This window comes from Macaca fascicularis, chromosome 1 (assembly GCF_037993035.2).
Source record: "Macaca fascicularis isolate 582-1 chromosome 1, T2T-MFA8v1.1".
Taxonomy (NCBI): Eukaryota; Metazoa; Chordata; class Mammalia; order Primates; family Cercopithecidae; genus Macaca; species Macaca fascicularis.
The window spans coordinates 50,611,797-50,624,644 of NC_088375.1; the positions used below are offsets into that span (position 1 = coordinate 50,611,797).

At 35.9% G+C, this 12,848-nt stretch overlaps 1 protein-coding gene across 50 annotated transcripts in view; it reads right to left on the minus strand.

The window, feature by feature from the left end:
• Window positions 1–12,848, minus strand: part of UCHL5 (ubiquitin C-terminal hydrolase L5) — a 53,361-nt gene that overhangs the window by 2,551 nt on the left and 37,962 nt on the right. For 15 of the 50 annotated variants that reach the window (XM_045394237.2, XM_045394208.2, XM_074031358.1 and 12 more), the window contains 3 exons: window positions 9,194–9,296; window positions 8,269–8,382; window positions 4,229–4,327 (listed from right to left, as the gene is read on the minus strand). In XM_045394237.2, coding sequence (XP_045250172.2) covers window positions 4,229–4,327; window positions 8,269–8,382; window positions 9,194–9,296 — 316 coding nt within the window. Of the gene's footprint in view, window positions 1–82; window positions 1,988–3,426; window positions 3,502–4,228; window positions 4,328–8,268; window positions 8,383–9,193; window positions 9,297–12,848 lie in introns of those variants that run through there. The other 35 variants (XM_045394243.2, XM_045394215.2, XM_074031378.1 and 32 more) reach the window with 8 other exon arrangements.

Sequence of the window (12,848 nt, forward strand, 5' to 3'; positions counted from 1 at the left end):
AGTTTCTGCAAATGTGAATAAATGAGTTTAACCTAACAGTTTAAGTGAGTTTAACAGAATGTCACTAAAGGATTATGTATCCCTGGTGTCAACAAACTTTATTTATATGACTTAAAACCATGTTCTTCATGACAATTATATAGCTTGAACACAGTACTTCTGTCTTATTCTTTAGCAAATGAAGCCAGAGCTTATAGATGTTATCAAGCTTGACCAAAGTAACACAGCTAGTATACAGTAAGTCCTCAACACAGATCAAAGACATATGCTTTATAGCATTGCTTCTCAATGTATATACCAAAGACTTAGAGATCCTGTTAAAATGCAGACTGATTTAGTAAAATGCCTGAGGTTCTGTATTTCTAACAAACTCTCAGATGATGCCAGTTCTGCTGGTATTCAGAAGACATTTCTAAAGCAAGATTTTAGAGTACTACAACACAATATTTTCCACTGTGCCACTACAGAAGAGTCAATAAATTTCTACATTATACAACTTTTTAAAACTTCCTTAAATAAAAAATAGAGCAATTAAAACAATTACAATCTTTTTGTGATGTATTAGGTACTATAATTATTACTTAACAGTAAGATAAAACTTGAGTGTTGTGCCTTAGAATAAGAGCAAATAGTCTGCATGCCATATTAAACATTATAAAATTAATTGCCAACATCAATGTTTTTAGTTAACAAACATAATTTGTAATTTGGTATGTGTATCGCATCTCAAAGTTTTCTTTCCTCAAATAATAAACATAATTTGGTTTTAGGCATAATTTAAAATAAAAGTATGTGCTTCTTTCCTTATTGATCTCGGAGTATACTTAGTAGAATACTGAGAAGGATTAACAAGAAATACATTTACTGGTTTCTGATATAAACTTTACAATGTAATTAAATGAGTAAACATATAAGGCAGAGTGTTCATACATTTATTAAAAAGTTATCACCATTAATTGAGCATTATGGTGAGCACTAATTTATATACTTTACAGATATGATCTCATTTAATCATCAAGAATGTGAAGTAGGTATGATTCCCAGGTTACAGATGAGAAAGAGGTTATAAGAAAGTAAGTGCCTAAAAGCACTAGCTAGTAAGTAACATATATAAGATTTAAATTCAAAGCCTGTATTTTGGTCTGCTTTTGTTAAAAAAAAATCATATTTACAAATAGCATGGAAAAATATATACTGTTAAAAATACTTTCCTTCTATACAGTGTACCAATGATATTAAAAAGTACTGACTTAAATCAGATAATTCTGCATTAATAGATATTAATGTAGATACTGTTGTGATTAGCCTTAACTATTCTTCTACCTTATTTCTATTAAGAAATAGAAAAAGATCTGAAGCTTACTTATTAGTAATCGAATCATAAAGTCATAGTAAAATGTGGACAAAATTCAATATTGTGAAGTTTCTGTGGATTCCCCCATAGCAATGGAATTTATGATTTTATATTAAGTTATTGATAGTCAAAAACTTAAGATAATCATTCATAATTACATAATGTGTAGACAAAAATTTTTTAATCATAAATATACTCGAATAAATGGAAGTCTCACAAATATAATCTTAAATTACATAATTTTATTTTATATTTTAAGAAAGAGATTTGGTACACAATACAAGAAGTTTTACAACTATATATTTTTGGATTACCTCCTATGCAGTTTTTTAATGTGGTATATATTCAATGAATTCATTAGTTAAAAAGTCTCATATAACAAAAACACTTATAGGTCCAAGTTCATTACAGCCATGCCAAGGGAGAATCACTTTTTATTTATTATGTTGCAAATAAAAAGATTTTAGCTCAAATACTTTTATGTCATCACAGACTATAGGCAACTGCCTCAGCTATTCAAAAATCTGATCCTGTAGAATCTCGGCATATAGTAGCACTGCATGGGGTAGCCACATCTTTCCTGTTTGTTTCCTTCTATTCCTTCTCACACCTTGTTCTTTTATCCTATTTTCCCTGAAAACAAAACATAATAAGATCCACTATTCCAATTTATCTATTTCTGAATTCTATAGGTAATTTTTCTTAGAAGCATTACTATTAAGTAACCATCACTGGTCAAGATTTTATATAATTATAAAAGCTAATATTTAGCAGTATTTTCACATATTTTATTTTTAAATTTGCATTTATCTGCAGAAAATGATATTTTAATATGACAAAATAAGATGAACAAAAATATATTCTTGCAAAGGAAACTGATATATTGCTACAGATTAAGTATTCCATTCCAACCACGTATTTAGAACTTTATGGAAGTGAAATTTTAAGTGGCTATAAAGTTATTTAGCAGCTACCTTGTGCTTGCTGGGGATCTTCAGCCTGACTTTATCCTGGCATTCATCAAAATAATACTATTTAGCACAGTACCATAATTGTTCATTTATTCCTTTCCTAAATCGTATCATGAGTTGCTTAAGAGAAAATAACACATCTCAGTTATACATACATCCCTAGACCTTAACAGAGTGCCTGGAATATCCTTGCAGCTAGATAAATGTTTGATGAACAATTTAAAACATTTCAACAATTCCAATTAAATGAGTCTAAGCTCCTTCAGAACCTAGGAGAATAATAGTTATTGCATGCATACAAGAAACAAATCTATCTCAATATTGTTTCTGGAATATTAATAAAAGAACAACTTAGAGAAATAAGCCACTAGAAGGTCAATAACTACTTTCCCTAAGAAAATGAAGGCAAACACAACAGAGTTGGTGTTCCACTAACATCAGGTATTCATATGCTGCCACCTTGTGTCCAAAAAATGTGAACTAAGGAATAAAGATTCTAATGTTAAGCTGACAAGCTGTTGTTCTCTAACTATGCTCTCAAAAAAAATCTAGGGATATAGTGTAATTAAAAATCAAACAACAGTGGTCCTTTTACTTACTAATTTGCACACACAAAAAATTCCGTTCACAGATCAATTTTAATGCAAAATTTATACATTTAAAATTTGTCTAAGGGTCCTGGTCCCTAGTAACATTTATCTAACTTAAAATATGATGCATCACATATTTAGCACATTGTATAGTTATTTTAATATTTTTAACAGAAAAATATTTGATAGGGTTAATAACATATCTAGGTATTCTTGTTAATCAAGCAATTTTGAGAACCACAGGACCCTGTATTAATCTAAAACTTGGAATACAACCTGAGATGCACGAACAGAAAAAAACCTATAGTGGAAAAGAGATTTAGCAGTCTTCTGCAATAATTTTTACATGTAATGCTAAAATTTGGGTCACATGTTTCAATCAATAAGGTATATACACAAAAAACTTATTAGCTCACATCTCATATTATTTAGAATGTATAACACAAAACAGCTTGGTTGAAATGTATCTTTGCTTTGTAAACTTAAAAATTAATAAGGAAAATATACCTACCATGTATTCTCGTCTTTAAGTTAATGGTCCAAAATTTTATTTGCCTAGTAGTGTCTTCTCAAAGTGTTTCTCAAACTGTGGTACACAGACCAGTTGCATTAGAATCACTTGGGGAACTTATTAAAGAATCCTTCCCCTATATCAGAATATCTGGGGAGGGGCCAGGTAACACGTATTTTAAAGAATATCCACTGATGTTCACTTTCAGAAACACTGATTGACAGTATGAACTTAAAAACAATTTAACTGCATTTTACTTACTCAACAAATATTTTATTGTTACTTATGAAAAAAATAATAATAATCAGATTTTTTCACTAACTTATGCTAGTTTTCCCTCAGTGGAACGGATGCTAGATAAGAAATAAGAAAGCCTGTTTTGTAGTACCGGCTATTTTTTTTTTTAATCCAACAATGTCCATTCTACTTTTAAATTCTGTTATATCAACTCAAATTTTTGCTAAATAGGAAAATATCTATTATTTCAAGTATTAGCATTAAAAATCTATTTTTGCCTAAAGAAAGAATAGTGTTTTAAATTTTATTTTAATATAGTACAACCTGAGGTCTTGACACTAAGAATCTGGAAGGCTAAAGCAGTGGGGTAATTCTTTATTTTTGTTTTACAGTCTCAGTTGAACTAATTCTTATAGAATATAAAACAAGAATCAAAAGCAAAAGAATAAAAATGTACAAGCTTCCAAAAATTTTACCTCTAGTCATGCAAAAAAAAAAAAAAAATACATTTTACGTTTTTGGAGAATCTAAACCTAATTTAAGTATCTACGGATAAAATACTTACCTTTTCTACTAGTGGTATTAACTGCTGGTGTTCTGCTAAAGTCTTTAACAATTCCATAATGAAAGGCAGATAATTATGCTTCCTTCTGATATTCTCAATCTGAAAATAAAACAACATCAATCCACACTAACTACATTTCTGCTAATTTTGGTATTTTACTCTTTGCATCCAACTCAAAATAGAAATGGTATAAAATATCCACTCTCATAAGAAAATAATTTTAGAAATAATGAGACTCCACTCCCACTGAGAATAAAGATTAACACAATAAAACACGTGGAGGGAGTTTCTTGGGCGGGGCTTCCTGCCCCTGACTTAGCAAATAATAGACGCCTTTAAAAGTCCAATCTAAGATTACTTATGAAAATGTCATTTATCAAAACAACTAAAGGTCTACATGCTAAATTAACATTTGCTACTTCACCTAATCAGGCAAAGTCTAATGAGACCAGCTTTATTTTGTGATCAAGCACAATCTTTCCTTCAGATTATTTTTTATCGAAAGGAGGTACATTGCAGGAAAAAATTTATACTTCAGTGGAAAACTATGGACTGTCTAGATAACACCCTCTCAAGTTATGTGATTCTAGGCTCTCACTGCCACTGAGCTGTTATATATTCTGCCTGGTAGAAGTATAAGTGATTGCCCTTCTTCCATAGAAAGTTTCCATCTCTTACAAATTTATTTCAACTTCATATAAATTTGAGCTTCTCTGACTACTTCTTTAACTAGAGTTCCTTCAGTTAATTAATTAAATTAAAGCTTAACATGTTTGTTTTATAGCAGTATGAGAATCATTTGATCTTTTTTTAAACAAAGCATTCCCAAATAATAAAACAGGAAACTTTATGGAAGTTATGGAAACTCTGTGTTGTATTTTGGGCGGATATTAAAAGTTAATTACATAATAACTACATAAGTATATATAAAGATGGGTAATTTACTTTTTTAATATCATGTGAAATGGAAAATACTTGGTAAAGCTATTATTTCTTCCTTTCCTATCTCCACAAACTTGGCCCTCCCTCTTTCCTGCCTGGAATACCCTAGAGCCTGCCTGCCTGCCCTTACCACTTTCACCTGAAGAAATTCTACTAGTTTAAGGCCCATTCATTTCATTTAGCAATCATCTGCTGTCTGATAAGTATGAGGCAAAGTATCTGTTGTCTGTTAAGTATGATGCAAAACACTTTACTGACACTGTGGGGAGCAACAAAAAGGATAGTTCTTGCCTTACACTGAGGTTCAAATGAAAAACAATCCTTTTACTAACATAACACACGACAAATGACATATACATTCCACATCCAAAGTTAACACAAAATTCAAACTTTCCTCCACTCTTTCCGCTTTTCTGAAAAAAGGTTACCAGACGGATTGCAAGTGAAAGACGATACATTATTAAAAATAACTTTGCCTTTATATTTGATTCTGAATTATATAAATGCTTGTCATGATTAAATAAAATTAAATCAGAATTTTTAACTCTAAAAAATCTGAAAGCAAAATCAACAGGAAAAAGTTTTAAGTGAATTTAAAATACAGTGATTTGATTATATATTCAAAATAGGATATACCCTAAGGAACAAGAAAAACAAGAAAAAAACTATTCACTTGTTATTATACTATTGGCTATTATTCTGAACCTTTTTATATAGATGCATATACATATATACACAAATACGTTATATACATACTACATGTATATGGCATAAAACAAATAAGTAATTACATTAATTTTGTTAGGAACCCAAGATTTTCAACTTAATAGAAGAAATGCAAATTATTAACTTCCTTATGCACAAAGCCCTTTAATCCTAAATTTGAGTATTAATATGAATACATGATGTATTTCCTCTTCAAAAATAAAATATGAAACAAACAAAAGTGTACTTGCAGTGCTAAAAAGGCCTAGAAACAATGATCAATCAGCAGCACTGAGCCCGAGTGCCCAGATAGTGGTTTCTAAACACCATTTTGCACCAAGGGAACAAAGGGCTTATTTATGAAACGGCTGATTCTAAGCTTAAGCAAGAAATGTACAAGAAAAGTCTAAGGCAGGCATGGTAGCTCACACCTGTAATCCGAACACTCTGGGAGGCCATGGTAGGCAGATCGCTTGAGGTCAGGAGTTCGAAACCAGCCTGGACAACATGGTGAAACCCTGTCTCTACTAAAAATACAAAAATTAGCTGGGCATAGAGGCAGGCACCTGTAATCCCAGCTACTCGGGAGGCTGAGGCAGGAGAACTGCTTTAACCCAGGAGGCAGAGGTTGCAGTGAGCCAAGATAGTGCCCTGCACTACAGCCTGAGCAACAGAGCAAGACTCTGTCTCAAAAAAGAAAAAAAAAAAAAAGGGTCTGAAACATTTTATATCAGAAAGCAAGGAAGCTGGCTGGGCATAGTGGCTCACACCTGTAATTCCACCACTTTGGGAAGCCAAGGCAGGAGGATCATTTGAGGCCAGGAGTTTGAGACCAGCCTGGCTGACATAGTGAAATCCTGTCTCTACTAAAAATACAAAAATTAGCCAGGCGTGGTAGCACAGGCCTGTAACCCCAGCAACTCAGGAGGTTGAGGCAGCAGAACAGCTAACCCTGGAGGCAGAGGTTGCAGTCAGCCAAATTCGCCTTACTACACTCCAGCTTGGGCAACAAAGTGAGACTCCAACTCAAAAAAAAAAAAAAAAAAAAAAAAGCAAGGAAGCCATCAGAAACTAAGGGGGTTATGTCAAAAGGACTCACGAGACAGCCTGAAGTGGCTCCTATTGGCCAAAAATAGGATAATTTGAGCATCAACAAGAATGATAACGGGCCGAGTGCAGCGGCTCATGCCTATAATCCCAGCACTTTGGGAGGCCAAGGCAGGTGGATCACTTGAGGTCAGGAGTTCGAGATCAGCCTGGACAACATGATGAAACCCGTCTCTACTAAAAATACAAAAATTAGCCAGGCATGCAGGCAGGTGCCTATAATCCCAGCTTCTTGGGAGGCTGAGAGGGGAATTGCTTGAACCCAGGAGGAGGAGGCTGCACTAAGCCCACATCATGCCCTGCACTCCAGCCTGGGCAACACAGCAAGACTCTGTCTCCAGAAAAAAAAAAGTCTGAAATATCTTATACTAGAAAGCAAAGAAGCTGGCTGGGCGTAGTGGCTCACACCTGTAATCCCAGCACTTTGGGAAGCCAAGGCAGGAGATTCATTTGAGGTCAGGAGATCGAGACCAGCCTGGACAACATGGTGAAACTCTGTCTCTACTAAAAATACAAAAATTAGCTGAGTGTGCTGGTGTGGGACCATAATCCTAGCTACTCAGGAGGCTGAGGCAGGAGAATTGCTTGAACTGGGAGGCAGAGGTTGCAGTGAGCCAAGATTGCCTCACTGCATTCCAGCTTGGGCGACAAAGTGAGACTTCATCTCAAAAAAAAAAAAAAAAAAGTAAAGAAGCTATCCAGAAACTAATCAATAAGAATAATAACAGGCCGGGTGCAGTGGCTCACGCCTGTAATCCAAGCACTTTGGGAGGCTGAGGCGGGCAGATCACTTGAGGTCAGGAGTTCAAGATCAGCCTGGCCAACACGGCAAAACCCTGCCTCTACTAAAAATACAAAAATTAGCGTAGCCAGGCATGGTGGCGCACACCTGTAATCCCAGCTACTTGGGAGGCTGAGGTAGGAGAATTGCTTGAACCTGGGAGGTGGAGGTTGCAGTGAGCCAAGATTGCACCACTGCATTGCAGCCCCGGCGACGCAGCCCCAGCGACAGAGCGAGACTCCGTCCAAAAAAAAAAAAAGAATAATAACTACAGTGAACTGAAACATCAAATAGGTTAAAATTCTGTTCCTAGTAATATTTTACAAAAATAAAAATGAAAGACATCTCACTACTTATCTTTGTAGGGTATCAGAGAATCAACATATTATTTGAAATTTGGTAAATGATAGGAGGGAAGGCCATCAGATATTCAATGTACCTTCATCTTGAAATATACTGCTCTACATTAAAAAAACATTAAAGGAACACATTTTTAAAAACATACCTTGTATCTTTTTAATTTCTGTACTTCTTCTTCAATAAGCATCTGATTTTTGGCAACTTCTGACTGAATAGCACTTAACATACTATTACCTTGATCTGTATCCATGGGTTCCTCCTTGGGGGAAGGAAAAGAAATAGCACACCCTAATAATTGAGGCTTACATTCAGAATATTTTAAAATAATAAACACAGTATGACTATTTTTGAATTTCTACTCTTCATATTGATAGCAGCATGCCAGCCTAACAGCAGCATTAAAGGATAAAAGCTCCAAAATTGTACCTTCCATATTTCTGTTTTAATAATATGAAATTTCATCTAAAAACAACCTACATTGTAATATACTATATTGCCATATTCTCCTAATACACTATAAAATAAATTTTCTTAAATATATTCTTAAGAAAATGTGATCAAAGGATGGTAAATAAACTTTTGTCTACTAAATCTCTTCTCCAATGACATTTACTACGGAAAGATAACCATAGACTAGTAAAGACTACATGTGACTCTAAATGTACTCAGTTAACTCTTTGAGAATTAACTTGCTTAATTATATAATGAAATCACAGAAAATAGTTAAAATAGTTCATTCCTAACACTTATTTAGCATTTACCATTTGTTAGTCATTAAGTGATTTACATATAATACCTCATTTACTCCTCATGACAGTCTTATGAGGTAAATACTACTTATTACCTTTATGCTATATGAAGAAACTGAGGCACAAGGAAATATACTCAAATTCCTATATCCACTAAGTGCAAAGTGAGGAACCAAATGAATCTAGGCAGCCTGATTTCAGAGTGTGTATTCGCTTAATCACCATTCAGACCACTTGATTATATATATATATTTAAAGTAAATACTATTCCTGAGAGAATAACCAAGCTAGAACTTTGTACTTAGAAACATGGCCACGAACCTCTGCAAGTTGTCGTTGTAACTCTGCTATCTTCTGTTCATATATCATTTTTCTATCAGACACAATGGCCATTAAATTAAATCGAATTTCACCTTCACTGTACCTAGAAGAAAATTATTTAAGTTTATAATGCAATAAAGAATTGTACAATTATTACCATTAAGATAATCCATTGTGATTCCTCTCTTGATTTTCTAGTATAAACAAAAGTATATCAATTGGCTAACAATAAAAATGGACACTTTTAAAAAGTGTCAGGCACATAGGTGTGCATCTGTGGTCCCAGCTACTTGGGAGGCTCAGAAACGGGGAGGATCCTTTGAGTTTAGAAGTTGGAGGCTGCAGTGAGCTATGATAGAGCACTATACTCCAGCCTGGGTAACAGAACAATACCCTGTCTCTTAAAAAACAAAAAACAAACAAACAAAAAAAAAGCTTTCATATAGGAAAGACAACTATAGCAAAAAAAAAAAAAAAAAAAAATTAGTTAAATTTCATCAATCACAAATGTTTTTCAAATGTTCTAAAATAATGTTAGTATCACTTAAAACATGTGAAATAAAAAATACTTTAATCAGTTTCCCTACCTTTATAAGAAATATGGCAACTCATTAACCTAAGAGCTCAGAAAAACACAAATGAATACTCCACATTTGTTAAATTAATTAGACTGGCATCTTGATTGGAATTAACTATGCTCCTTTATATAATTTTTCCCAAGTCATGATGAACTTTCTATTTTTAATTTACATATTTTAAATTTTATCTTATCATATGTAAATAAATATAACATATTTTATTAATATAATGTATAATTATATCGTATAGTAAAACTTCCAAATGTTTGATTTTCACTACTCTGATATCAATGAAGCATTTCATAACATAAGCTTGTTCATGGTAGCAACTGACATTAAAAGCATTATTTGTAACACTATGTAAATGGCACTGAGATGAAAATATATAGAAAATGTAGAAAATGTAAGCCCATTTTGCATTAGTTTATCTCTAAGAGTTTCTCATACACAGCTCTATTCACTGAAAAGAACATGGCCCAATATAACTATAGTGCTTTGAACTATGTAAAAATGTTTTTAAAACACTGATTGTGGGACTTCATGTCCCTATTCCTGCCATTAAGTACAACAAAAAACCCTGGACATAGTATGTTTTTTAAAAAGAGCAACCAAGAACATTCTGAAAGATAGAAAAAGGCAGACAAGGTGGGGAACTCAGGAACCAAGAATGATACAATAGTGAATTCCCTGAGGTTTTTTTCTGCCTCATATATCCCAGACTTGGAGCTGAAGAAACCAGCAACCCAGAAATACCAACAGATACAGACAAAAAAGCCCCAACAAAAGTCTGCTCTCTCTAGCCAAATAGAAAAGGTGCAGCCTCAGAAGACAGAAAACTTTTAGACAATAATCATTCTACTATAGCCAAACATGACTGAAAAATCTGTGACCTCACCCCTACTCAAAACCAGTAAAAGTAGAATAGTGAGCCTGGACTTCCAACCTTGTTTCCAACCTATAACAAGACTCCTAGGTTGGTATTAAAAAAGGCTGGGTAGGGAATGGGGACTTTCATCCCTGCCATGTGGTAATGACAACACCCATTTGTGGTATCAGAGGACACAGAATGGGAAGCTAAAATTGCCACTACCATCCAGTGGCAAAGCAGCCTCTCCCACTTCAGTATGAGTGGAAAGCAATAGCAAGGCACTTCTACCCCTCTCAGCCAGAGTGGTATTAATAGAAACCCTGCTGGGGGCTAGAACTCCTATCTCTGCCCAGCAATAACGAGAAGCCTTATTCCATTTCAGCTGTCACTGAAGGCCTAGTAGGGAAGTTGGACTTCTACTCCCATCTAGCAGTAATGAGGTGGCACCCACAATTTACCCTGTCAGAGCCATGTCCATAAAAACCAGCTCACACAGAAATTTTAAATAAGATCCAAAGTTGAGGGGGGCACCCAAGATGGACGAATAGAACACCTCCAGCCTCCAGCTCCCAGCGTGAGCGACACAGAAGACGGGTGATTTCTGTATTTTCAACTGAGGTACCGGGTTCATCTCACTGGGGCATGTCAGACAGTAGGTGCTGGTCAGCAGGTGCAGCCTGACCAGCAAGAGCTGAAGCAGGGCCAGGCATCGCCTCACCTGGGAAGCGCAAGGGGGAAGGGAATTCCTTTTCCTAGCGAAGGGAAACTGAGACACACAACACCTGGAAAATCAGGTAACTCCCACCCTAATACTGTGCTTTACCAAGGGTCTTAGCAAATGGCACACCAGGAGATTACATCCCACACCTGGCCCAGAGGGTCCCATGCCCACAGAGCCTTCCTCATAGCTAGCACAGCAGTCTGAGATCTAACTGCAAGGCGGCAGTGAGGCTGGGGGAGGGGCGCCCACCATTTCGGAGGCTTAAGTAGATAAACAAAGCCTCTCAGAAGCTCAAATTGGGTGCCCACCACAGCACAAGGAGGCCTGCCTGCCTCTGTAGACTCCACCTCTGGGGACAGGACATAGCTAAACAAAAAGCAGCAGAAACCTCTGCAGATGTAAATGTCCCTGTCTGACAGCTTTGAAGAGAGCAGTGGTTCTCCCAGCACGGAGGCTGAGATCTGAGAACGGACAGACTGCCTGCTCAAGTGGGTCCCTGACCCCTGAGTAGCCTAACTGGGAGACATCCCCCAGTAGGTGCAGACCGACACATCACACCTCACACAGCTAGGTACACCTCTGAGACGAAGCTTCCACAGCAAGAATCAGACAGCAACACTTGCAGTTCAGCAATATTCTATCTTCTGCAGCCTCCACTGCTGACACCCAGGCAAACAGGGTCTGGAGTGGACCTCAAGCAAACTCCAACAGACCTGCAGCTGAGGGTCCTGACTGTTACAAGGAAAACTAACAAACAGAAAGGACACCCACACCAAAACCCCATCAGTACATCACCATCATCAAAGACCAAAGGCAGATAAAACCACAAAGATGGGGAAAAAGCAGGGCAGAAAAGACGGGAATTCAAAAAATCAGAGCACATCTCCCCCTCCAAAGGAACGCAGCTCATCGCCAGCAACGGAACAAAGCTGGAGGGAGAATGACTTTGAGGAGTTGAGAGAAGGCTTCACGCCAAACTTCTCAGAGCTAAAGGAGGAACTATGTACCCAGTGCAAAGAAACTAAAAACCTTGAAAAAAGAATGGATGAATGGATAACTAGAATAATCAATGCAGAGAAGACCATAAAAGAACTGATAGAGATGAAAGCCATGACACAAGAACTACGTGACAAATGCACAAGCTTCAGTAACCGACTCGATCAACTGGAAGAAAGAGTATCAGTGATTGAAGATCAAATGAATGAAAAGAAGCGAGAAGAGAAGTGTAGAGAAAAAAGAGAAAAAGAAATGAACAAAGCCTCCAAGTAATATGGGATTATGTGAAAAGACCAAATCTACATCTGACTGGTATGCCTGAAAGTGACGGGGACAATGGAACCAAGTTGGAAAACACTCTGCAGGATACCATCCAGGAGAACTTCCCCAACCTAGTAAGGCAGGCCAACATTCAAATTCAGGAAATACAGAGAACGTCACAAAGATACTCCTTAAGAAGAGCAACTCCAAGACACATAATTATCAGATTCA